We start from the raw sequence: 27,744 nt of genomic DNA, 5'->3' as shown, positions 1-27,744 counted from the left end.
CGGTATATGGAAAAGGTCTTGGCACAGTTGAAGGATGAGGAGCTGCTGGCCTTGAAGAACAGCCAAACAGTCGCCTACAAGGAGCCACAGGACAGCACCCAGTTGGATGAGACGGAGCTGCAGAAGAACATGAAGTACCTGCTGGACATCAACATGCTCAACCATGACTCGCAAAAGGAGGAAACAGAGTCCAAGTCCACCTTTTCGTTAAATATGGGCTTCACCGGTGAAATGACAAATCTGAAGATCACGGCGTCAATGCAGAGAGACATACCCCAGGAGCTGGAGCAGATGAGGAGTACCGTAGACGAGGACCGCAAAATGTATCTACAAGCTGCCATATTGACCATCATGAAGGACCGCAAGGTGCTGAGACACAACACCCTCATCCAAGAGGTCATCAACCAGTCAAAAAACAGATTCAAACCCAGCATCAGCATGATCAAGAAGTGCATCGAGATGCTCATAGGCCAAGAGTACATCGAGCGCAGCCAGAGCTCGGCAGATGAATACAGCTACGTGGTGCCTAAAAAAGAAGACGTCCACCCACCCACCACCCATTGACCAGCTGGCTGGCCGGGTGGCCCGCCCCGCACAGGTTAAACTAAAATAGACAAAAGAGAACAGCAAGCGCAGACTCTTTCATCCATTTAATTTTCGGACAAACTCCCCGTCCACCCCATCTCTGGAAAGCAATGCGAGGAAACACAGAGAAACAGAAGGTGGGTGACAGGTATCTCACTAGGAAGGAGAGCTAGAAGAGCTGAGCGAGTGAGCGTAAGCATGAGACGGAGTGGAAGAAGAGGCTAGAGGGTAAACTGGTGCACAAGAAGGTAGTAGCGTTTTATTTTTGCATTGTTTTTTATGGCGCCTGCATGGAGTGAGCCATCTAGAAGAGGGGTGCGAGTCAGTGGCTAACACGCTGCCACTAGGCAAGGGAGCAAGGCCCTGAATATGATTGGTGCCAAGACAGAGGCGTACGGTGGTCCACCAAAAATAGCCAATCTGCTCAATTTAGGATAATCAAGCTTTACTAGAGATGCAGTGTACGGCATGGATTTCTGCACAGAGGGTAATTCATCTACGTAATGTCCTGCAAACGTTCTGTGGTGGAGAAAGTATGCGTAATTGACTAAATTATATTTTTTATGAAACACTATGGTGACACCCCGAGACCAAGACTTGATATATTATCAATGAGAAATCTGCCTGTAAGACATGGCATTATTAGACTATGGCCTTTTTTGGTACATCCTGTACATCCAGATAATACACACTTTTTTATGCACTTTGCCAGAGTGTGAACACTTAAAGCAAGGTTTGTTATATTTTTTTGTTTTTTTACTTTTTGTTTTCAATTTTAGTGTAGTTTTCGTTTGTTTTTCAGGTTGGTTTGCTAGTTCAGTTTATTTTGTATTTTTTGAAAAGGCTTAATTTTGGTCAGTGGGTTTAAACTCCTGAGAGAAACCATTTACGTTGTTGTCATTGTGGGCTTGCTGAAAGCGAGAACACTATGTTATCTTCATTATTTATAGATAGAGTTCCGCCGCATAGTGAGTTCCGTCGCAGACAGTACAAAGGCAGGGCCCTTAGCCAATGAGGTGCAATCGAGTTGCGGATAAACATCTGGGAGTGGTGGTAGCTGGAGTATTGGTTGAGCTTCACATGACAGTGCGCACGTTGGAGAATATAGTCACGAGCGAGCCCACACTGTTTCGTAGGAACATTATCTCTAGTTTATTTTGTTATTTAGCTTCCTCCTCAAAACTATGGCTCTAGCTCCAGTACGATTATCTCCTTAGTTTGGAACTTTAGATCTTTTTGGAAATATTTTTAAACATGGAAGAAATATCAACAACACACTGTTTCTCCAGGAACCGTTCCCATCCAGTTCTCGCATCCCGAATCTCCACCAGCACACCCCTCAATCAATTATGTTTTAGCCCCTGTCTGTTTGTTGTCAGAGGCTAAACTAGATGAACTAGTACACATCAACTGTATACTTCTTATTTTGTTAAAACTTTGATTTACAATGGAAGTCACTGATGGTTGAATCGGGCTGAAACCTTACCCAGCCAGATCTATGGAATCACACATGTATGTATAGTCATAGGTCAGCGGTTCTCAACCTGTAGGTCTAGGTCTGGACCCCCAGGGAGGTGACAATTTTAGGACTTTTAGGACCCTTTTAATACCTCAAATAAAAATGACACCCAGTGTGAGGTGAGTGGTGCTATTTATATGAGTTAATTGTGGGCTCGCTTTAGCCATGTGTCCCATGACACATGAAACTTCAACTTTCAGCTTTACACAGTTATTATGTGTGCTTGTATTTTCTTGTTTTCCATCTTTTTATACTTTTTGAGATTTTTGAAAATATTGTTTTCCAGTGAATTCCTATGGGAAATGAATTCTGTCTTACTAGTATTTATATTACTGCTTGTAATATAAATAGTAGCAATATCACAATCCTGCATGAGTTCAATAGACCTTTTCCCGAAACCTTTTTTGAAAACCCCAAACCCCAAAAGTCCATTGAGGTCAATGGACTTAAAGATGAAAACACAACAAATATCAAGTGTTTAATGTTTTCCAATAATTAGATAGAGGGGGAGTGGAATTATGACAGGTGCTGCTGTCATAAAGTCACTCCCCTGGTAAACACACTGTGTGATTGAGCTCGACACAAGTGCTTTTTAGGTTATCATCTATGCACTTAGAAGATGAAACACAACAAATATCAAGTGTTTAATGCTTTCCAATAATTAGATAGAGGGGGAGTGGAATGGATCGGGTGCTAAATGTCATAAAGTCACTCCCCTGCTAAAATACTGTGTGTTTGAGCTCGACACTAGTGCTTTATTTTAGGTTAACATCTATATGGTTGAGCTCGACACTAGTGCTTTTTAGGTTATCATATGGTTCCTCCAAACCCTGATACGGTGAATGTCCTAGTGCTGGTCCTCATCATTGTAGTCATATTCATAGTCTGGAGAGGTGAGGAGTTTGTACACGCCATAGGCTAGCAGTAGCAGAAAACTAGAAAGTTGTAATTCTGGGAAATTGCAAGTGTGGTTGCTCTGACTCAAGTCACAAGGAATCCATTGGGAACTGATTTCCTTATTACTATTTATATTATATTTTGTGATTGTCATCACAAAATATTTTGTGATGACATGTGTCATGTGTCATATAAGCTTCATTTTTCTTTTTGTGAAAAGGTTAACAAAAAGCAGGTTCACTTTGCTGGAAAAACAATGTCTCTGCCTGAGAACAATAGTGTGTTGGCATTTTCATGCAGAAAATACCTTCCAGTCACTATACTGTAGGAGCTTTTTGGCAGGAGTAATAATGCATGGCTTATATGGCCTTTCAACTGGGTTGAAATATAACCCTCAAGAATAAAACAAGACATTTTGAGGCATAGAATACCTCCCAGTAAACAGGTAGAAGATGCAATCACTTGTTGGCAGTAGTAATTGCGACCGTAGGTCGCAAGTTTACTATGAAAAACGGCAAATCTTGTCTGTCTGTAAGTCACGCCTGACACTGTGGTTCTGGGTTTGTCTTTGGTTCTATAGGTTTGTCTGTGGTTCTATGGGTTTGTCGCTCTGACATCATGCTCTGATGTCACTGTGATGTCAGGGGAACCACTCTTAACAGAATGGGTTTGCCGCTCTGACATCACGCTCTGGCTTGATGTCCCTTTCATGCCCATATATGGAGATCGCTGATATCATCACGAGTTACACTTGCAAATGAATTACGTCCCTGTCCGTTTTATGTCCATGGAGATCCCTGTCCCGATGTCACGCATATCTGGGAATGCCCATATTTGGTAATGCCCATATACTGTATGGGCATGTTCTGATCACATTGTTGACTATCATGCAGGGGTCTCCATATATGGGTAACTGGTCCGATATACATCACTGGCCAGATGGCCAAGAATCGTCGCAACCTCGACCCTTTAGGGTGAGGTTACGCCTCGCTCTGAGGCGTCTTAGGGTCGTTTCTTACTCTTATAAGGAGCCTAACTAATTTCGGTTCGGGAGGGCTCCCCGACCCGAAATTATTTAAGTTCTTAACGGCTAGTGCCGAATATTGGAGGTCCATGGCATGACAACGTTTGTGGCCGATACATGAGCGTTGCAGGGCGGATACATATCTGACTGGCCCTCGCGCTGCACGCTGAATGACTGGAGGTCCAGTGAGTAGCATCTCCAGCAGGCAGCAGCACCAGTGTGTCTCTTCTCTCTCTCTCTCACAAGCGCTCAAGCTCTGTCGAAAACATTCTACAAGCTCACATTATAGACGAGCCGCCTCTCTTGCTGCATGCATGTCATGTCATCACGCAGTCACAACTCGTCGTGGAAAACCTATCAACACGGAACACTAGCAAAGTTGTGTTTAAGCTTTTCTTTTCTCTTTAAAACGCTCGGCGACTAGCGAGACATGCACCAAAGCTCTGTGTGTGTGTGTGTGTGTGTGTGTGTGTGTGTGTGTGTGTGTGTGTGTGTGTGTGTGTGTGTGTGTGTGTGTGTGTGTGTGTGTGTGTGTGTGTGTGTGTGTGTGTGTGTGTGTGTGTGTGTGTGTGTGTGTGTGTGTCACGCACGCCTCCCAGTCCATCACTCTCGTCTCCAGCCAGAGCGAGAACCAGCTGACAATGTATCCGCTCTGCGACGCTCAATACACGGCCACAAGCATTTGGAAGTCGGCGTGTCTCCCTCCCAAACGACCGCTGTTTCCTTGGCTTCACAGCCGAAAATATTAAATTGGAGCCGGGCTGAATTAATGAGAAGACACCGTGGAGCTGAGTTTAGTCGGTTGAAAAATATTTCTTGGGTTATATTGGCCCTTTAGTGAAAAGAGTGATGGACATCTAATGATTTTAGTATTTCAGCATGCATTTCAGCATGCATATGATGCATTTTGCATCATATGCTTTGTAGCATGCTGAAATACTAAAATATCTAAAAACACAGATTGAACACAAAAATAACTGTCATAAAAAAAGAATAACAATAAAAATCTGGTTTTCCCAGAGGTGAAATGGTCCTTTAACCAACTTTGATGTTTCACAACAAGGGTTCATATTTTAGATTGAGTGTGCCTAAATATGTCTTTATTACTATTTACACTACTAGCCTCCATAGGTCACATCTGCCCATGAAAGATTGCAAGGTGCATCTTGGGAATGGGCTAATTGTGTCAAAGCAGTAAATGAAAACATTTTAACACAATATGAACCCTTGTTTTTTTTAAAGAACTAAGTTGTCCTTTAATTTTTTTTAATAAAGTGTTCAATCAATCAATCAATCAATCCTGTAGTTCACAAAACATAACATCCAAATGGTCTTAAACAAACTTCTGTAGGACTAAGAGACCTTTTTAATAATTGTGATTATACCTTGCTATGATCAGAATTTACCACTTCAGTTTAAAATAATGACAGAACAATAAGTGGGTTTTTAGCTACAGACACATATTTATTTAATATTTTTACACTTAAATTCACATTTCTGAAAAGCAGTAGAAATAAAAGGAAAATAACATGACATTCAAAACGTTCTGCAACTTGTGGCCAAATATATTCTCAAAACGGATAAATACATTTGTTTTAATTCCAATGGCATTTTCTATTTTGAAATCAAAACTTGTTGGCCAAACAAAACCATTCCATTGAGAAAGAGTTGGCTGCTGCCCCATGCACGATACTGCAGCTTTGCTTTAGTATCAAAATCAGTGATGTAAATTTTACACATGCAGAGTGAATGCATATAGATAGCCATTCCCCAAGAACAGTTAGTTAGGGACCAATAATATAATATTAAATGAATCACTATGTCAATATCCTATTATTATTATTATTATTATTAGTAGTAGTAGTAGTTGCGACCGTAGGTCGCACTTACTACAGAAAGCTGCTCGAGGTGTCCGTCCGTCAGTCAGTCAGTCAGTCAGTCAGTCACTCCGTCACTCCGTCACACACGTCACACTTTTGCCCTGCTCATATCTCCGCAACCGCTGCCCCGATCCATGCCAGATTTTGCACACACACTCCTTACCTGCCAAACTACAACCTCCAAGGACCCCCGGAGCTCCAGGGACCCCCAGCTCCCTCGGGGACCCCCAAGTGTAAAAAATGAGCACATGTGCAAAAATTACCAAATGACCACCCCAACGGGGCTGCTCACGGGGCATTCCCGGGGACCACCCACTCCTGGTGCTCCAGAACGGATGCAAAAGTGGTGGCACCCCCAGTGGAGGACCCCCTGCCACTGCAGCTCACATAAAATGCCGTAACTCGGGCTAGGAGCGACCGGGAGAGCCGGGGCCGGTACCTATTCGTCCGCCTTGGCGGCGCGGAGACCCCACCCCTCATTTCTCACATGGCCCTCTAGCGCCACCATGAGGCCCATTCAGATTTTGCCCTAAAATCACGAAAATCACTACACAGTATGTCTACACTCATGTCATCAACATGCTCAGGAAGATTTTGGAAAAACACATTATTGCTCTATTTGTGGAGATAAGTGACCTACGGTCGCTTATCTCCCGATTAGGGAGTCTTACTGGTAATAGTAGTATTATTAGTATTATGTATCAATAATTTGTCATTGCCAACTCGAAATGGGAATAGATTGAAACACGAATTACATATTTATGCCTACTTACACAATTACTTTAGGCTATCTAAACAATTTCTCATGCAAAAACAGCATATAACGTGATATATTGGACATAAATATAATTGCTGATTAAAGATGTTGGTTTCATAATTTCTACCAACACTTTAGAAAGTGATTGTTAAATAAAAATAACGACGACGAAGCCATTGTTTTCTTTTTCAGATGTAATATATCTAATTATCTATAAAGATACGCTAAAGTATTCTTTGCAGCTGGCTCGCCTCAGGTTAATGCAATTCTGAAATTTGCACAATTTCCAACTCCATCAACCCCTGTGTAACGTCATGCTCACACAGCCCTTTATTTCCACCGCTTGGTCCCAGAATTTTTTCCTTTTTTTTCTTCCTTTTTTTCCACCTCTTTTCTTTTTTTCTCTTTTCCCCCCCTGTCATGCAGACTAATATAACTGGCCGGCGCTGCAATTTCGGAATCTCTCCTTGCATATGGCGGACGAAATAATTTCCACAAGAGGAACTGCAAGCAACACGCACAACATAACACAACCCTGCGAGTGTGTGTGAGTGAGTCTGTAAAACGTGTGTGCACGGCACGGGCAACAACAACGCAGACTGTACCAGCAGAACAGCGAAAGGACCAGTGGAAATTTCTTTATTTATTTTTTTTTTCCTTTTTTCCAAACGTCATGACGACTCGAAATTGGGAAAATGTCGCTCTGTTTGAGGCAATAAAGCGCGTCTGCATCTAAACATTTTCTCCCCCCCACCTCCTCGGGGGGAAATTCTGAAACACAAGTCAATTTTCAGAGAGAATAGTGGACTGAGTCGTCAGTTGTGTAGTGTAGTGTTGTGTAGCAGCAGTCACCTCTGCTGCTCGAGGAAAAAGAGAAGATTTTTTCCTTTTTTTTAGTGGCTGTACTGTGTGCGAGCTGCTGCTGAACTCGCATGAGCAACATCGTTGGCGCCGGAGGTACGTCAAAGCAACAACACTATTATTGTTTCTGAATCTAGAAACAAATTTTACAAATTTCGCAGGGGCGGCCTTAGCAACATTTCATACATTTAAGTGCTCCCCCCATCCGGGAGGGGGGGAGCACTTAAATGTATGAAATGTTGCTACCAATAGAATGTCAGGGGTGCCGCTTTTTGAAGCCATCCCAAAACGGACCTAATAATAATCTGTTGATTTTTCTTTTTCGCTTCTTGTTTTCTTCCCCTAAACAAGCGGTTTTCCTAATAAAGTTTTCGGCTGATATTTAATACAGCTATACCCCCGTTATGCACTGTATTGTACTATTAAAAAATATATAAAAGCACTTAAGGAGACGCTTTGTCCATTCTGAAAGAGCGTGGGAACATAACATGAAGGACAAGGAGGGGAGGAACAATTCTCAAACACAAAAACCTCCTGCAGCCATGTTTTGTGAATTTGCCTGCAAATTTGACCAAAAGCTGTGGCTCGGCTCCACACTTCACACATGCGCTGGTTTAATGCTTTTTGGCAACGTGATATTATAATGGCTCACATTGGAATGATATCCTGGAGTCTGGAGAGAAAAAACGCTAAGCTCAGCACCTTGACATATAACATTTTGACTTCTATTTTCCAAAAAGGGAAAAGGTTCAGGATTTTAATTCCTTTATTTGTGGAATTGGCGCCACCTGTAGGTAGTCGTTTTGGGAAAATAATTATGAATTTGTAATTGGACCAAATTTGTTGAGACTTATCTGTTCATGCACATGTTGGCCACAGTATGTAAAACAAAAACATACATGATGTTTACATGTTGGGCATGCCATTGCCAGAGTTGTTCTGCAGAGAGGAAATTCACTTGTTTTTCGTTTTAATTCTCTTGAAACCCCTAAACCTAATTTAAAAGGTATATTTTTCAAACCTTAGCTAAGTGCAATTTATTTTCAAAACCTTAATTAAGTACAAGTGCATGTTTATTCTGTTCTTTGTGATGCTTCTTATATACTGACTCCAGGGTATTATATGTACAGCTTTAATTTGTGTTGCTTTTGTTGGTGTGATATACAGGCTGTCTTTGTGGCATCTCATAATTACATAAGCTGTAGCAATCCACTCTGATTCCTGTAAAGCTATACTACTTTTGATGGCTGACATCAACAGAGAGAGAGAGAGAGAGAGAGAGAGAAAGATGGAGGTGTGTGTGTGTGTGTGTGTGTGTGTGTGTGTGTGTGTGTGTGTGTGTGTGTGTGTGTGTGTGTGTGTGTGTGTGTGTGTGTGTGTGTGTGTGTGTGTGTGTGTGTGTGTGTGTCCCCATGGAAATGGTATTGTGGTGCTGATGCCCAATCGTTAACCCCAGGCAGCAAGTCTATTCTTGGGAAAACTTTTGCTGAAATTTGACGATCGACAAGTTTACGACACAGTTGTGAGCAGTTTTGATTTCGTCGACTAAAACTATGATGAAAAATGTTCTTCAACTACCTTTTTTCACTGACTAAAACTACATCTAAACTAAATTAAAACTAAGCTATGATGACTAGCCTAAAACTGAAACTAAATATATTGACAGTTTTGTCAACAAATAAAAACTAGACAAAAATCCTAAGGAGGTACTAGTGGAGAAGAGATCCAGTAGAACCAAAAGACAAGTTAATTCATGTTTATCTGCGCTAGGGCGCTTTAAAAAATAGCAGATCTACAAGCTCGAGATGCGGCAGAGTGTGACGCGTTGTGAGCTTATAGAACAGCTATTGTAGAACGGTGTAAAATCTCTCATTACGATGCCATCAAGGCCTGCCTAAATACATTTTAGTCGACAAAATCAACTGTAGATTTAGTCGACTTAACTAAAACTTTTCAGATGACTAAAATATGACTAAAACTAAATGAAAATTTGCTGTCAAAATCAACACTGGTTGTGAGGTTCAGCTATCTGTAGAGCAAAAACAGTAAAGGACACTAGTGCAGAACCCTGTGGAACTCTGCATTACAGCGCATTAGGTGGTTAAGCATAGGGGAGCAATGTGCACCAACTCTGTAAATGTGTAAGAAGGACAACAAAACCTAACACATAATAGTGAACTGAATGGTGGCGAAAGAATTCCGAGGAGGACAGTGTCAGCACATTTTTAGGACAGGAAAAAAAACAATCAACCAATCTCTGCACTGTTTACACAAATCTTGTGGATGCAAGAACAATTTCCCATCTTGCATGGCTTGCTTTTATTGTAAGGGAATCCGTGAAAGCCATTTTTCCTGTGTGTAATTTTAGCATTGACCTTCAGAACTGTATAAATTTAAATAGTTGATGGAACATGTTATGCTTTGCCTGATGAATCTGAGAATTAATTCTACTTTTTATAGGCTTTATCTAATCAAAAAAGTACTTTGGAGCGTTAATGATATTCAGGAAATTATACAGAAGCAACTTGCATGATTTAGGAGCGTAGGATCGGTGAAGAGAAGGGACTGTTTGAAATCAGAATGCTTAAGGAACCAGGATGCAAAGCTCTCAGATAAGAAAGATACCGTTTGTTTTTTAATTAGAACATGATTGGATGACAGCAATATGTTGGCCATTGGGAATGCCTGATGTGCAACATATCAAATATTAAATCACAAAAGCTGCTCCACTCAGGTAGAAGGTGGACAAATTAGACTGAATTAATTTGCTGTATCTGTGGCTTGAATGATTATTAACTTGTCATAGGTTGTTTTCTTATTTTAAGATGTACTGTGTGATAGAGGAAGTTACTACCTAAATGCCACGTCGTCAACTATCTATTTTATGCATAGGATTACAAATTTGTTACGTGAATTTCGTTGTGTCTTAAGGAAAACACAACCCCTGTGGGCGTAATAAATGTATTTGAACACCTTATGCCCCTGTAGTTTTAGTATTCTCAGAGGCATGTTGCAAATGTCTCAAAATGGCATCACTCAAATTAGACTCGAGGGAATGGCTTTTCAGGGTTTGGGGCTGCTGCATTAAAAAAAATCTGTGCATTCTGCACATATTTTTTTGCCTGCCTCTCCCTTTTTAAAAAACGAACCTTATTGGTCTCATGAATAATGCATAAAGACTTTCAATTGAATTGCTGCAGCAAAAGAAAATTAGGCCTGTTTGCGTGCAGTGGTTATGTACGCAGAACATTTTTTCTTTTTTTGATTATATTCTAAAGGTAGAGAGCAGTGGCTGTGCTGCATCTTTGAAAATACAAATTTTCAGCAAAGCAAATCTCATTTTCTGTGTGTGAAAATGGGAGGGGTGAAACTCCTATGGGTTTAATGAATCCATAAATCACAACGCTTGCAGGTTTGCTCTGCCTGCCTCAGTCTGCAGTGTAATTTTGATTTTCATCAAAAATTTAATCTGCCAGCCTACTAGGGGCTTAGCAGCAGACTGGATGCCGGTTTGAATTTCTAATTTTAGGGCCTGATCTTTCAGGATTTATTTTTGTATAATTCAAGGCTGCTTTTCAATATCTCTAGTTATTAAATTTTAATTCATGGCATTACCATATAGATTGAAAAAGGTTTTTATGGGGGTTTTGGAGTGCACCAGGATGGAATTCTATTCTACTATATGACACACTTTCCTTTTTTTCCCAGAGCAATCTTAAAGAGGGAGGGTAGAATTCTGCATTATTGCTTTTTGAAATTGTTTGTCGTGAACCATCTTCGGTGACATTTATTATAACAGAAAGGATAATTTACATTTGTTTAAGGGAACATAAAGAAAAGCATTTCGATTAAAAAACAGGTTTTGGTCCTCCCTTGCCACTGACTTTTTTTGGATGTTGCAAATATTGCACAGTGCAGTACTTCAGCTGATTCTTATTTTCAGTTTACCTGGAACATGATGAGCCTTGTGTTTCACTTTCTTTAAAACTTAAAACCCTACAGTATAAACGTCTTTTACTGGAGTTCCACGGGAATCTTCTTGGTCTGCTCCTTTCTCCCTCTACACCAAATGCTGGGGTTCATGTGTTTGATGACGCGTTTTTGATATTGGTTTTTATCACACTTTATTTCACATTTTTGGGCACCGGTCTACCTGGGATTGGGAACGATGCAAGTTGTGTATGCAACTATGCATGCCCTACCTGGTTATCCCATTGTACCCATTGTTAGAATACAGTACAGGTTGTACCGTCTGTCTGTCTGTGTGTATCCCTTTTTTTGCCCGTATATGGAGTACTTTGTGCAGCATGCCACATACTGTATAGGGTGCATTTAGATATACAGCACTGAGCGCACTGGCCAATACAAACTAATTCCCGATGCGGCGCGGCATATCTGAACGCCCCCATAGTATCCATAGAGCTATATAAAAACTAGAGAATGGATGGAAAATCCCCACCCATTAATTTCAATGACAGTTGTTCGACCAGTGCATGCCATGCTCCCACCGAAAGTACACTCACTCTCCTTCTAGGGGTGGCACCACCTTTGGTGCCAATGGAGCAGGGCAGGCACACTAGTGTTTCAGGCCATAGATAGGCTTCACAAATCCCCTGTGGGACAGTCTATGGCAGGGGTCAGCAACCTTTTTGAAATTAAGTCCCATGTTTTTATTTTCGAGATAGTCATTGTGCCATGTCAACATAAATTCTAATGATGCCATTACATATTTTGATTGGCAGGACATTGTTATAACGATCATTAGACTCAAAGCAATAATCCACCTATCTCCCCGACTCCCTCCCAAGTCAGAGTTCAGAGTTTTAATGAATGTAGAATTATGTGCACGATGTAATTTGCTGTAAATTAGCTAATTAACTTCATTTAATTGACCACATTTAAAAAAAGATTTGTTTTCAAAATAAATATCCTCTCTCTCACAATTACACCATTAAATTTAATTAATTTTAACTATTGAAAAATAGCAGATGAAAAACCGTGAAAATTAGAATTTTGACCCCATTCTATAAGTGTCTTTTGAATCCTTTTAAGGTTTTTTGAAAAACCTGTGTTTCTATGTCAGCAATCTGGCCAGCCATCGTCAAAGAAAAGGTCCTTTTCACTTAAATGGAGCTCAGTTGGTCTGTTCTTGAGAGACTACTATGTCAGTGGTTCTCAAACCTTTTCATGTGAAGGACCCCCAAAATGATATCTATTTAGCCAAGGACCCCATTCAACATATTTAGTTCCAGGGACCACCCAGAAGCAAAATTTGAGTTACAAACGTTTGCTTAGAAAATTCATATATTCAAAGATTTGCACACATTTTTATGACCTTTTCAAAAATAGCAGATCTACAAGTTCGCCGCTGTGAGCTTGTATATCTGCTATTTTTCACTGGTTAAAGCATTCAATAATTCTAGGCCTAAATGGGTTAATTCGGGCTGTTCGGTGCTGCCGGGTTTTGTGACTCCCCGACATAGACTGTAGAAAAATATGGACGATGCGAAGCCATTGGTTTCTATGCAGCGCAAATGGCCCTTTCTACCCCTTGGAATGGGTGTCGCCATCATAGAATTGTAAAGGCATCAGAGATGCTATTGGCTGCCAACGGTCACGTGCAACCGCAGGGATACATGGGAGAATGTGGTCGGAGCCTCCCGAAATACAGCCCACGAAGAAGAACACAGCGGCTGGTATCAGTTTAGTTGGCCACGCCCCCCCGCAACTTTATCATTTATTTTAAAATAAATTGGACCACATTTCGACAAAACGAATATGATGGTGATTGAAAGGCAATTTTTAACTAGCGATAGGAACCATACAGTATTCATGAAAATGTTAATTAAGGTTAGAAAACGAAAGGGGAAAATGAATGGGATCCAATGGAGCACAATTCTTTTTGCGATCGGCCGGGGGGGGGGAAACAGCGCAACTAGCAGCCAATCATAGGAAGTTTTACTTCCCTATTGGAGTCATTTTAAATCGGCAGAACTATGCCCCTGCTCCCCGAACTGAACCGAAATAAATTCGTCTCTAAAAGTCTGCATTGGCCCTTACTCAATACTCACTGACTCGAGGACTTGGTCACAGATATCTTGTGAATGTATAGATAGATGCAGAACATACTGATGTGGATGTTAAAGCAAGTAGGAACACCAGGATTATCCTAGTAGTGCTAGGGTGATTGATGTGGTTCATTGTTGTGCAGGGACAGACACAGTAGTGCCCACAATTAGGCCAATTATTTTAAGTACCTCAGTCAGTACAGTACAGTGCAGGATACTGCATTGTGAATAAGTGCATCATGGAAATGTGTTTCCCTGCATGTGTAGACTCCCAGACAAATCCAGCAACTAGGGATGGGACGATACGCAATATTATCGTGTATCGCGATTAAAAAACACTCACGATAATCGTATCGTGGAGACTTAATTTTTCGTGATATTGTGCTCCGTCATGCACTGGGATCAATTCACCTTTTATTTTGCCGAGCTGCATATCCGGTACCATTTAAACCCTCTATATAATTTGTAAAATGTACTTATAATATATGTATTTGATAGTCTTTATTTACACTCTCTATCAAATGTCTTTGCCCAAAAATAGCCGATCTACAAGCTCACAACAAGTCGCATTGCAGCGCGTTTTGAGCTTGTAGATCGGCTATTTTTTTGGCAAATGTTCCACCCCGGGACAATGGATTTTGATTATCGTGATAAATCGATAAAATTGCGATTTCTTTTGTCTCAATAGTCGTGAATCGTGATATGACATTTTCATATCGTCCCATCCCTACCAGAAACAAGGCAAATAATAAGCTTTGTGCAGATAGTCTCGCTAGCACATTGTGGATAATATCCATTTGCTGACATTTAACAAAACAGCTAACCCCCGATAATGACCAGAACAGTCTATTGTAAATGTGCTTGCCTCCTGCAAAACTGGTTTCATAAATGGACATGATCCACACAGTCACAAACCCATTCACACGTTGCCTAAAGTTAAACTGTTAACCACTTAACCCCTATACTTTGTTATGCAACAAATAGCTATAATTGCTTTGGGAGCTTGTAGATATTTTAGCTTTTTCTTCATATTCTGTTGAAATTGAAAATTGAAAATGTACTTTAATACGTCCAAAATGGGAACACCAGGTTGAAAGTGGTTAAGCTTTCTGCAGTGGCACCTGTGACAGATCTCTGCAAAGCTCAGGTGAAAATGAAATTGATGGAATACAATGACCCCATTTCATGGTTGATGTGGCATGGAGCTCTGGGTTAATTCTATTGGCTTTTTGTTTTGGCTCATCAACTTGTGCTTTTAAATGTAGCCTAATGACCACTGAGATATATATTATCTGGAGAGGGCACAGAAAATACCCGCCCACTCATTTCAATGAAACATACTCGACCAGCGCATACTTGAGACCGCAGAGACACTTTAGCGCCATTCTATTTCGTTTGTCGATCTACAAGTTCGTTCAGGGGGTCCCCAGCCCAGCAAAAGTAAACCGAACATTTTAAGTCAAATCTTTGCTTTTGGAAAATATTGTGAGATGGGAGGGAGGGTCTGAAATTTGTGAACCACTTCTCCAAATTATAAAAAAAAGGAGGGAAACTGGGAAAGACATTTCCAAACAAAAAAAGGGTCACACGACAAAGAGATCCATCATGTGCCTGAGTGTCTTAGTATTAAAGTAATTGAGTACTAGTCATTTTTTAAGATAAAAAGAGCACTTTGCTGGAATGTGCTGCTAGCACATGACCATACTGACCTGGGTTCAGTTCCTGTGTTGCAATATGTGACGTTACTGCACAGCTTTGTTGAGCTCTGCTCTAATGCACTGCCTCTCAATCTGTGGGTCGAGACCCCAGACGACGGCGTGACAATTTAAGGTCCTTTAAGACAAGACCTTTTTTAATAGTTTTTTAAGTCCATTATACTGCATCAAATGTAACCAACAAACAAAAAAAAGGTAAAACTTTGGCCAATTTGTCAAATAATATAAGAGGCAAGAATTGTGAAAATAGACTGCCTTAAGCTGGTTGCACACTGCTGCGTTTTTCGTTGCGAAATGCGTTTTTCAGGGCAAGGAGAAGAGAGAGTGATAGAGAGAGCAAGGGACAGAGTGGTGCGCGAAACGGGTGGCAGTGTGCAAACGTGATTGACATAACGTGAGGTTGATTTTTTTATTTGCGTGCTCCGAAATTCACTCCGATATTCGGCCCAAAAAACGCAGCAGTGTACAACCACCTTTAGCTCCTACTGTACATTCCAAATGCTTGTCAGGGTGGGTGGGGGTCCCAATTTTGGGGTTGCATGGTTCATAGTGGTTATGAGTGTGATTCTGTATCAACAATTTAAGCCGGGGACCCCTTGGAACCTCCCCCCACACACACTTTGAGAACCACTGCTCTCATGTGATTTATGAGAGACCAGCGATATGCTCAATATAAAACCTTTTGGCCATCGATTGATCTGCAAGCATTTCAGTCCCGTAGGAAACTCAAGGATCAATACATCCTTCTCATAATTGTAATTGTTCTCTCCTGAATGGGGGAGATGGCAGGGGTGTTGTATTCAATGCGTTGCGTACAGGTCTTTTGTATTTTTGAGTGTTCATTTGGTTTGACATTTTACCGGTATGCTGACAGAGGCTATATATGAAACATTTTGCACCCAGCGATGAACACATTCCACGGCATGGTGTGGAGATGTCGTTCTTCGCAGATTTGAGATGTAGCTCTATATTGTGAATGACATTGGCCTGTACTGCAGCAAAATGTGTCATTTTGGCATTGGATGGAAAAGAGGTGCTCTCATCCGCCATTCTGCTGTCATGTAGACTAGCTGTGTATATGTGCAAACCAAGTGCCTGTCTATTCTACTAGCCAAATCATGACTTACTCACACATTGACGTTGACGGTGGTGGCAGCAGTGGCCGGTAGAGCAGCCGGATGTAGAACCCCAAGGTAACCCAGTTCGATCTCGGGCGCTCCCAGAGTTAAGGCCCTTTTCCACCGGCAGCGATAACGATGACGATAGCCATAAAATATCACAGCGATAATTATGCCTTCACATTGATGTCCGATAAAGTTATCGGACATCAATGTGAAGAGGCGCCAATTAACAGCTGCTCGCGCAGAGCGCATCGCGAGCTGTTTGTCAGAGACCCAGTTCCATATCACTGTGATCTTAACCACATCGTTGTTGATCCTAACGATGTAGTTGTCGGCTATCGTTGTCTTTATCGGTGTTGGGTGGATGCTGCCGATCCACTTCAATTGAAAACCCACTTTTTTAAATCGTTATCGTCATCGTTATCGCTGCCGGTGGAAAAGAGCCTTTAGCAAGACACTGAACCCCTAGTTGCTCCTGATGTGCAGGTTGGTGCATGCCTTGCATGGTTTCCTGCACCATCTGTGTGTGTGTGTGTGTGTGTGTGTGTGTGTGTGTGTGTGTGTGTGTGTGTGTGTGTGTGTGTGTGTGTGTGTGTGTGTGTGTGTGTGTGTGTGTGTGTGTGTGTGTGTGTGTGTGTGTGTGTGTGTGTGTGTGTGTGTGTGTGTGTGTGTGTGTGTGTGAATGGGTGAATGGGTGAATGTAATGCACAATCTATGTAAAACGCTTTGGACTAAAGCGCTATATAAATCCACCATTTACCATTGACAAGATTCACTCTTATTTATGGTGTGAACTGTGAACACAACAAGAGCAAAGCCTTTATTTAATTATTAGATGTGAATGTATTTGGCCACGGACCCCCATCTGAAAATGTTTTGTGCCAGGTACCGCCATAACAAGATTTGTATACAGTTGTACTATATAGGTTTAACATGATTAAAATGATTTTGATGCCATGTGTATACCTCATCCTGCTGTGTGGACCGCCAAGCCCTGGGGGACCCCACTTTAAGAACCACTGCTTTATACAGCGCCCTATAAAATATGATCCAAATACAATGTCAAATGTATACACAATTGAATTAATATCTCCCTTCCATTAAGAACTGCCCTTCCTGGCATGAACACACATGCCCCCCCCCCCCCCCACACACACACACACACACACACACACACACACACACAGATTCTTCCATTTAAGGCTTAAATCTCAAACTGGAAATTGAAATGGACAGCAAACTAAAGGAAATTTATAGGCATTAATATATTTGTTGAAAAATCTGTGTTTAAATAATTGACAACAATATTTTGTTATGAAAGCATGTCAACATATTTATGACTAAATGTCAGCACTCACCCTTTCTAATTAGTGTTTCTAATCATTGCCCTTTGTTCCAGTGAAATCTTAATTGCACAGCTACAATGACATTCTAGACTATTGTGTGTTTGCAGTTTTATAGCAACAGTTTACGGAAAGGCCATTTCCTGTTTTCAGTATGACAATATCCCCAGTGTCCCCCCACGTTCTCCCACATAGAAATGGTTTGTTGAGGCCTGTCACAATCCTGTATTAAATTGCCTCGAGGGTAGACTGATGGTGGGAGACTTGCAAGGTGCACTGTTGCTCCGATCCTCACCAAACTTGGCACAAACGCTGCCATGACAAAAGTCACACAGGGGCCAAATAAAGAAAAAGTTGCAGACCTTGTGGATCTCCTACCTTTAGTTCCACTTGGTTTTATTTTTTCAGATTATAGACAGAATGTCATTAGAATGTGGATCTGCGGTGGTGCAGTGGTTTCGTTAGCGCTTCGCCTCACAGCTAGAATGTCCTGGGTTCGATTCCTGCCGGGGGACGCTGTGGGTGCTGGGGGCGTGTTTCTCCCTCCACCTCATCAGCGCCCACACCCTAGGTGGGGTCGGCGATAGGGCCTTTCTGTGTGGAGTTTGCATGTTCTCCCCGTGTCTCCTAGGGTTGATACCCTCACAAAAACATGCAGTAATCCTGGTCTCAATAATGCCTCACTGGTTGGAATAACGTGTTCCTTCCACGCGCTACGTCCATCCCGGGGAAATCCCCCCTGTCAGGTGAAAAGAAACAACTTGGACTACTCATGCATTGAAGGAAGCATGAGGTCAGTCCGTTGTCTCCCCAGGCGCGGCAGAGGGAGAGCAGAGCCCAGGATTACATAGGCAATTGGCACTGGGTGAAAATGGGTTGCAAAATCGTGGGATAAAAATTATAAGAAAAAGGAAAAAAAAAAAGAATGTGGATCTGCTACATTTGATGCTTTTGTGTGACACTGTAGTGTGATCAAGCCGTTAATTTACGGGGAAAGAAAACCCCACAAAAGTTATAATATGGAAATAAGTGCTTTCTTCCCGAGAATCCCGACAGCAACGACCCCCAAGAATAGTGGCGAGTGAGTGGCTCTGTGTATAACTGTAGTCACTAGTCATACTAGTCCACTGACTGATCCATTTCTTGCCAATGGAGAAATTATTTTAAATTTCTTGCCCATCTTGTTAGGCCTGTCCCAATTATTACATAATCGTCCAATCGCAATTATAATCGTGAAATCGTCATAATCGTTTCCATGTTGAAAACATTTTCATATAGGTTCAAACATTTTCAAAAAGTAGTGGAAATAGCAGATCTACAAGCTCACAACGCACCGCACCGCGATGCGTTGTGAGCTTGTAGATGGCTATTTCCACTATCACTGTTCTTTAAGTATAAAGTTGTCAAATATGACGGTCATTTCTTCATATATTTAGCCGGTTATGACTACAAAAACAGAATTAAATTGTTAATCGCAGTTATTTGAGTGACAAATGACAATTAATTGTCATGTATAACATGTCATAATCGTGACAGCCCTACTTGTTTTTACACCATGGCAAGGTAACCACACAACCCAAACCTCTACCAAAGTGGTCTTGCCCTTTAAGCAACTGAATTTCCCTCAGGATCAATGAAGCCCTGTCTGTCTGTCTGTCTGTCTGTCTGTCTGTCTGTCTGTCTGTCTGTCTGTCTGTCTGTCTGTCTCTCTGTCTGTCTCTCTGTCTGTCTGTCTGCCCTGAAGACCTTATTAACTTTTGTGTTGAAAAAGGTGAAAGGTTAAGTCTGTCTGTTAGCAGAATAACTTGACGGATCGCCTGTTTGTTTAGTTTTTTTTTTCTCTCGTGGAAATGATCAGTAGACTGCCCCGAAGAGATGATTAACTTTTTGGTGGAATTACAAAATCCCTCGTCTACGGTGGAAATGCCATATCTTGAGTTTCTTGACAGTACGTTGCATGGTGTTGGAGGAGGTGTGCAGTTTGCATTAGGGCATTCACCAAATATTCGAATATTCGAAGATCAAAGTCACTATTCGACGTTGTTCACCAAAGTCGAATAGTTGCTTAGTTTTATTTTTTTATTGTTTTCTCTTTAAAACATAATATAGTTTATAAAGCTTGGCTAGATAGGAAGTCATCAGAATGAGTTGTCAATGCCCCTGGTGGATGAATTTGTTAATGCTCTATACCAGGGCTTCTCAAACCTTTTTAGGCCGTGACCCCCAAAATAAACATATTTGAACTGGGGACCCCCACCCTGACAAGCACTTGGAATTGTAGGTATTACATTTAATGTGACTCGGTTCCGCAGATAAATATTGTGAAAATAGCAGATCTGCATGCTCACAACGCCTCGGAACGCGAGGCGTTGTGAGCATGTAGATCTGCTATTTTCACAATGTTTGCCTCTTGCTTACTTAATATTTGACAGTTTGGCCAGTCCTGTCGAATATTCGACTACTCGAATACTTTGAGGTCGAATAATTCGAATAATAAAAACCACTATTCGTGAATGGTGTGCACTCCATCAATTTAGACTCAATTGAGTCTCCTACCGAGTCTCCTACTGACCGCTGATCCGGTCACCAAATTATTGTCTCAGGAATGCGACAAAAACAAACAAAACATCTCCATGAATTCAAGGCTTCATGCCTGGGGTGTTCAAATGATAGAAAATAAGTAATTTTTGGGGTGAACTACTCCTTTAAAACACACAAAGTATTTATTGTTTGGCCTGGGTGGAAAACTACCTGTTCCTATGCATCTTATGGTGCTGGCTAGCTCTGGTCCATAGCATTAGAAGGAGTTCTCCGTAACACTATGTCAGTGATGATCCCTTGTGACCGTAAGAAATGCTGGGCACCTCTTGTCTCTAGTAAAAAAATAAAAGATACAGTTTCGCTATTCACCAAAACAAAGACGGCTTTTGGGAGTTGAAAACCTACTTTCCTTTTGGCCAGAAAAGAAAATATTTAACCTGAACTTTTAGCTACTCCACTGCACCCCTACAGATCTTGTCAAAAGAAATTTCCATTGACCAGATTATCACCTTCGGTGAAATATTTTCTTTTCTGAGGTGGGGAGCTAGTTCCCACTAAGGAAAGTTGGTTTTCAACTACCAATAGCCATCTTTGTTTTGGTGAGTAGAGAAACTGTATTTTCGAATTTTTACTACAGGCGAGACAGAGGTGCATAGCGTTTCCTGCGGTCACAAGGGATCATCATCACTGACATAGCGTCAAGAGAATTCCTTCTAACGCTATGGACCAGAGCTAGGTACTGGCATGTTTCATTGCAAACTGACAGGTGATAATGCTAATATGCTGATATGCTACTATTCTCAGGCGAATCCAATTAATTCCCTATGGAAGTCACATGGTTTCATGCCTCTTCCAAGCCTCTTGGGGTAGGGCGTTGTCGCTTTAAGCCCTTCCCTCACCTGCCCCTAAAGAGATCTCCCTCACCTGTCTCTAAGGGATTCTTACCCGTCCTTAGCCTATATTTATAAACTGGATAGCTGTATGCGGCCTTAATATGCCTTGATATGATGATGCCACCCTTTGCCCTTCTCTGATTGGCTACGGGCATACACGGCCTGTGGCCTGTGGTTGGCTACGGGAGTGAACACAGAGAGATAGATAGATTAGTTGTAGTTTTATAGTTATAGTTCTGGTGGTAGTATTTGTACTAGTAGTGGCTGTGCTTTTTAATCAGGCACCATCATCACCACCATCATCTGAAACTCTTGGACAACTTGACATTTCAGGTTGGAAAATTGCAGTAATCTGCAATATATTTTGTGCTTTAGCCGGGATTAAAAGATGTATTTATCTGAGCCCTTGAGTCTTGGATCCTTTATTTTTGGAGTGCCGCTGTTTTCCACTTGGGTGGTTATTTCTGGACATGGATGAATTATCAGTGATAACTCATCATCAGTGCATAAGGCTTGGAAGAAGAGGTCACACTTGATAGTCTCAACTGTGTAGGCATAACTGAACATTAGCCTCTGACCAATAACAACCTTCCATTTTTCATCAGCCATCATGCCTATAGACCCTTTTCCCACAGCCATGGTTGCCGCACGGTCTATAGTGGCTCATAGTCGTTGCAGAGAAAGTTGTCTCTGACTTGTATTAAATACAGTATTTGCAGTTGAAATCTCACGTTGAAAAATTGCATCCTTTGCTCAATCATAGCTGAAGACACGAAACATAATAAGAAGGAATATTAATGCCCTTATCTAGAGTGATATTAACTCAACAAACAACAAGGTAAACAATCACAGTCATAAACATTTTAGGAGGTGGAATACCAAAAACTCATTTGTGGACTATTTACTTAGAGCTGACAACAAGCTCATCTAAACCTAATTGAACTATTCATGATTGCATGATAAATATCACCCCAGCAGTGAAGGAATGCAATCATTGATTTTATCACTCTTATGCCGTCATGGTGTGAAATGATGCCTTGCAACCATGGGGAATTACAGTATTATGTTCACCATTCTACAACGATATTATTATACTGTAGAACAAGGCAGTCATCATGCAGTTACTATAAGAGTAGGGATGGAGCTCGTTCATTTTTATTGATAATGAGCACCTTATCGATCCTGCTTATTGAGCCAGGCTTTTATCGAGCCCACTATTGAGTGTTTTCTAATATTTTGTGGAAAGATGTGAGACGACAAATTCTGAACAGAATCTTTTATTATTGGCCAGTTGTTGTGACTTTGTGGCTGATCACCATCTATGAAGATGACAAACAAATTAAAACATATTTTGCCTATCATTAAAACAAACATAATTATCTGCAATAAGTGTTAAATGGCTTTATATTAGGAATAGTACTGTAATAATTTATTGATCGCCTCTTGTCTTGATTGTTTAAACATGATGTCATGGGACGCTACATGCTCGATAACAGGCTTGATAAGCCCGAAGCTTACCGGGTACTCAATACATCGAGTATGTAATCCCTACGTATATAAGAGCTTATTTATTAGCGACCATGCACCATGTAAATGAAAGTAAGATTGGAGGTGCCAGCCAGGTACAGTACATGTAGGGTAGGCATACAGAAAACAAAACAAGCTAGCTCCTGAATGACATATTTTAATTTGTACGCAGTCTTATAATCATTCTCTTGATTAGACTTAGTATTTTAATCATAACCCATTGTATTGTTCAGCCACCTGCATTGAGCTTCATGTAAAAAACAATCATGTCTTTGTTGAAATAATCATCTAAAATGGTACTTTATGAATAGTGTCAACATGAGCTAATTATTGTGCCTGTTTGCTGACTGAGGTGTTTTGTTCATCAGTTTGTTTCCAAGAAAAGGTGTGTTTGGGCCTATGAAAAGGCTCATTGTTGCTGTTTAGTGTTGCTATTATTAGGAGAGTAATTTCCCTTCTTTCCACTAAAATCACTCATCCTGGTATTACTCTGTTTTGCCTGGTTGCGTTTTGACCACATTCTTGTTGACAAGGCCTCGCTGCTTTATAGTCCTGTACTGCAGTGGATCTCAACCTGTGGGTCGGGACCCCCAGGGGGGTCCCCAAATATTTTGGGGGGTCCCCAGATGATTAACTTAATGTGCAACGTTGTTTTCTCACTCAACAGTAAACAAATCAACACAAAGTTTAAGTCTATAGAGGTTATCTACACATTTCTAAAGTGACAATCTAAGGACTTTTTAATAGCTCTGAATTGACAAATTAAACATCGGCCAAATTGTCAAATATTAGAGGCAGAAATTGTGGAAATAGCCGATCTAAGAGCTCACAACGCCTCGCATTACGAGGCGTTGTGAGCATGTAGATCTGCTATTTTCACAATAGAACCATGTTATACAAAATGTAATGCCTCAACTCTTAGTGCTCGTCAGGGTGGGGTTAAAATAAAGTTAAAATATGCTTATTTTGGGGGTTGCGGGCTGAAAAGGTTGAGAACCACTGCTGTACTGCATAGAACGTCGGCTAATTTGGATATTTATGAAATTAGAGCACTTGGGTGCCAAGACACTCTGCATTTTATTGACAGCAAAGGTCAAACATAAACAATGAAGCCAATGTTTATTTAATGTAATCTTTTATGTATTATTTTCCTCTTTCCTCACACTCTAGCTTTTCTCTGTTCTCTGTTGAGTTTGTCACCATGCAACAGTATAAGCAGTCATTCTCAAGCTGTTTCCATGCACCCCTGGTTTGATATGCATTAGTACACATATACTTACCAGTAAGACGCCCTAAAGGCGAGAAGCCACCTCGCCCTAAAGAGCAAGGTCGTGCACATGGGCGAGTGCACATGGGCGCGTGCACATGGATGCGTGCATGCATCGGCCTGGGTGAAGGCAGACTGCTGGGCGAGAGTTGGCGCTTTGGCATGGGCTGGACCAAATGTGCCTAAACCTAACCCTAATCCTAACTCTAACCTCTGTAAAACTATGCCTAAACCTAACCCTTATCCTAACCTCAGTAAAACTATGCCTAAACCTAACCCTAATCCTAACCCTAACCTCAGTAAAACTATGCCTAAACCTAACCCTAATCCTAACCCTAACCTCTGTAAAACTATGCCTAAACCTAACCCTTATCCTAACCTCAGTAAAACTATGCCTAAACCTAACCCTAATCCAAACCCTAACCTCAGTAAAACTATGCCTAAACCTAACCCTTATCCTAACCTCAGTAAAACTATGCCTAAACCTAACCCTAATCCAAACCCTAACCTCAGTAAAACTATGCCTAAAACTAACCCTTATCCTAACCTCAGTCAAATTATTCCTAGCTCCCCGAAGGAGGCACCGCTTGCTCCACCTTGTGCCCAGAAACAAGCGCTCCTGGTCTGAATCTTACTGAATCTAAAAAAAAACTGTAACATGATATATATATATATATCAATTTGGGGGTCCTCCTTGGCACGAAAAATGTTTGAGAACCACTGCTTTTTTTTTTTTTTTTTTTTTTTTTTTCCATTTATGTTTTATTGTATTTTTCATATAAATCACAAAAACAAAGCAAACATAATCATAAAATTTAAAAAAATAAACACTTATAGAAATACACACACATATCCAAGGGGGAGGTATCTGCCACTCTACACATTAGTTACTCTCTCTCAATGTCTCCTTTTTCTTATCCCGCTCTCCTCTGCAGTAGCACTGGCCCAGAGGAGGCTGCTGAGTGATGAGTGCTCCGGAGGCAGCCAGTCCTGGGGTGGAGCTGGTGGATGCAGGAGGAGGAGGCGGCGGGGCCAGAGACGGCCCCTCCTCACCTGTCCCGGCAGCAGCCATCTTGGCCACGGCCGCTACTGACGCCACCACCAGCCCCCCCAAGCTGACGGCGGTCACGCTGAAGAAAGAGCCCGAGGCCGCCGTGTCTCCTGTGTCGTCCGTGTCCCCCGTGGCGCCCGTGGTCCCCGTGGCCAGCAACGGGAAAGTCGGGGATCACACCAACCCCGCTGAGATCTGCGTGGTCATTGGAGGAAACGATGGAGGCCGCGGACCTCAGACCACCAGCCCCACCAAGCTGACGGCGGTCACGCTGAAGAAAGAGCCCGAGGCCGCCGTGTCGTCCGTGTCCCCCGTGGCGCCCGTGGTCCCCGTGGCCAGCAACGGGAAAGTCGGGGATCACACCAACCCCGCTGAGATCTGCGTGGTCATTGGAGGAAACGATGGAGGCCGCGGACCTCAGACCCAGGGTATGTTGACCCTGCTCGGTTCTGCCCCCCCGACGAAGAACACAGATTCATGCATAGGTGTGTGTGAGTGTGTATGTGTGTATATGTTTGTGCGTGTGTGTGTGTGTGTGCGTGCGTGAATGCGTGTGAGAGAATAGTCATTTGTCTGTCTTGTTTGTCTTGTCCAAACATGACCCTGAAGAGTTTTGTAGGAGCAATGTAACAAATCAGATCTACAAGCTTGTGTATGGGATTGTATATCTGTTATTTTCTAATGACCAATAATGTGCTTGTAACAATCCCCAGGCTAGGTTTAGGGGAAGTAACATAACATTTAAATAAAAATGGAATATACATTTATTACAAACAAAAGTAGAACTAATTACAAAAATCTTTACAATAAATACAAAACCATAGAACTTCTCTATCAAAATAACAAAACCATAGAACTTATCTATCAAAATATCAAAGCCTTAGATCGAAAGTTAGGTTTGGCGGAAGGACGGAGGAATTGAATCCCCACTGCCGAAGCTGTCGGTCCTTCACAAAAGACAGTTCATGAGTGAGTTTTATAGTCATGGTGATTGTTCTCCCAACCAATCCATGTAGGCCTCAGAGCTGACCAATCCAAGGAGGAAACCAATTATCCATGCACAGTGATCAATAGACCTGACATGCAAGTATATAGACTGTATATAGCTCATAAGTCCTAAATGACAGCTTCTCTCCCGGTTATAATGGCTTAACTCAGTGTTTCTCACACTTTTAAATTTCAAGGTCTCCCCTTAACTCTTGAGAGTATACAATGATTTGTCAAATTGATTTGTATACTGTCAGAGTTATAGACCTCTATGGGTCAATTTGGACCCCTCTAAAGGAACCCACAGAGTCCCTGGAATCCACTTTGAGAACCACAGGCTTAACTCACACCTCAGATCTCTTCTTTTTTGGCATTACGTCCTTATTTAGAAGCAAACTATCCTGTAACATTCCATGGTGACCTTCAAGCTCTTCTGGCTACATGTGAACTCTGGAAGTGAATTCACACCCCAGTGATGAAAGCTAAACCCAGGTCTCTTCACACGGTGGTATTAGATTAGGTTTCTTTTTTTAAGTCTAGTTGATTGGAGGGTTCGTTTGTGCAGTATGAACATTGTGCACACTTTCACCAAGCTGTTTTTGTGTGTGTGATACAATGCCAGTGTTGTTGATAAAAAAGAAGGATATGTCACTGTATGTCAAGTGACATTGTCAGTATATCGTCACTGTCGGGCAGAAACCTCGTATCTCCAAGTTTCAAATGTGTACATTTTATTCACAAAGTAAAGCCCTGCTTCAACATACAAGGCCGTTGCACAAAAGTAGTGAAAACAGCAGATCTACAAGCACACAGCGCCTCGAGGCGTTGTGTGCTTGTAGATCGGCTGTTTTCACTAGTTTCAATCATTTTTAAAATGATAAATACAAAACAGTTTTGGACATTCCACCCGAAAACAATAATATGTATGTGTATCTGTGTATATATACATTTATACGTAGTTACAGTATGTCATTGTTTAAAATGTATTTAGTAAGAGCAGTACAGTAGTAGTACTTCTTTCAACATTGCCGTCTGCCAAAACTGACACAAGCTTCGAAACAACCTCCATGAGAAGATGAATTGTTTGCAATTGCTACTGTATTAAATACATTTAAAGCATACTATTACTACAGTCTATGCTCTAACTATTTATAATAGTCTACCTACATTATACGATTTAGGCCATGATTATCGTGATACAATGCAAGGGCATATGTTTATGTCATCACTTTAATAACAGCTTTATTTAGACCTTGACCATTAGCCTCAATGGCTGCCTGCCAGTACATAGTGGACCAGTGCTGGCCTTGTCCATCCTAAGCCAGATTTGTCCATTTCAAAGTGTACTTAAGAATGCGACTTCTTCCTAAAACAGCAATGACTTTTTATCTAAGCAGAGAGGTTGGACCCAATGTGCTAGCTAAATCATTCTAAAATATATTTATTACAGTATGTGGAGAGAGTGTATTTCCAGATACGCCGGATTTAGTTGTGAGCCCGTGTCGCATACTGAAACTATCCCATCTACAAGCTCACAATGTCACAGAGAGCAGTGGTGGAAAAAGTATATAATAATAATCTTTATTGTCCCCGAAGGGAAATTTGTCTTCACAGTCTGTACAACACATAACCATATAACAATACAAGACAGATCATCAGTACCGATCATCAGTACCCCACTATACACAGAAAAACCCTCTTAGCGACG

General features: G+C 41.4%; 1 protein-coding gene and 1 long non-coding RNA gene across 12 annotated transcripts in view; one reads left to right on the top strand and one right to left on the bottom strand.

Annotated features, from left to right (window-relative positions):
• LOC308299483 overlaps positions 1-27,744 on the bottom strand; it is a 711,129-nt gene that overhangs the window by 502,713 nt on the left and 180,672 nt on the right. The gene's annotated exons all lie outside the window — the stretch shown is intronic.
• The window catches only part of znf618 (zinc finger protein 618), a 114,077-nt gene that overhangs the window by 42,423 nt on the left and 43,910 nt on the right, over positions 1-27,744 (top strand). For 9 of the 11 annotated variants that reach the window (XM_080743881.1, XM_080743879.1, XM_080743880.1 and 6 more), the window contains one exon: positions 24,934-25,534. In XM_080743881.1, the coding sequence (XP_080600007.1) occupies positions 24,964-25,534 (571 nt within the window). In that variant the 5' untranslated portion in view covers positions 24,934-24,963. The remainder of the gene's footprint in view (positions 1-24,933; positions 25,535-27,744) is intronic. The other 2 variants (XM_080743877.1, XM_080743882.1) reach the window with 2 other exon arrangements.

The sequence above is a fragment of the Nannobrachium achirus genome (assembly GCF_963921795.1).
Source record: "Nannobrachium achirus genome assembly, chromosome: 15".
In the NCBI taxonomy this organism is placed as follows: domain Eukaryota; kingdom Metazoa; phylum Chordata; class Actinopteri; order Myctophiformes; family Myctophidae; genus Nannobrachium; species Nannobrachium achirus.
This window is presented reverse-complemented; position numbering and strand designations above follow the sequence as displayed.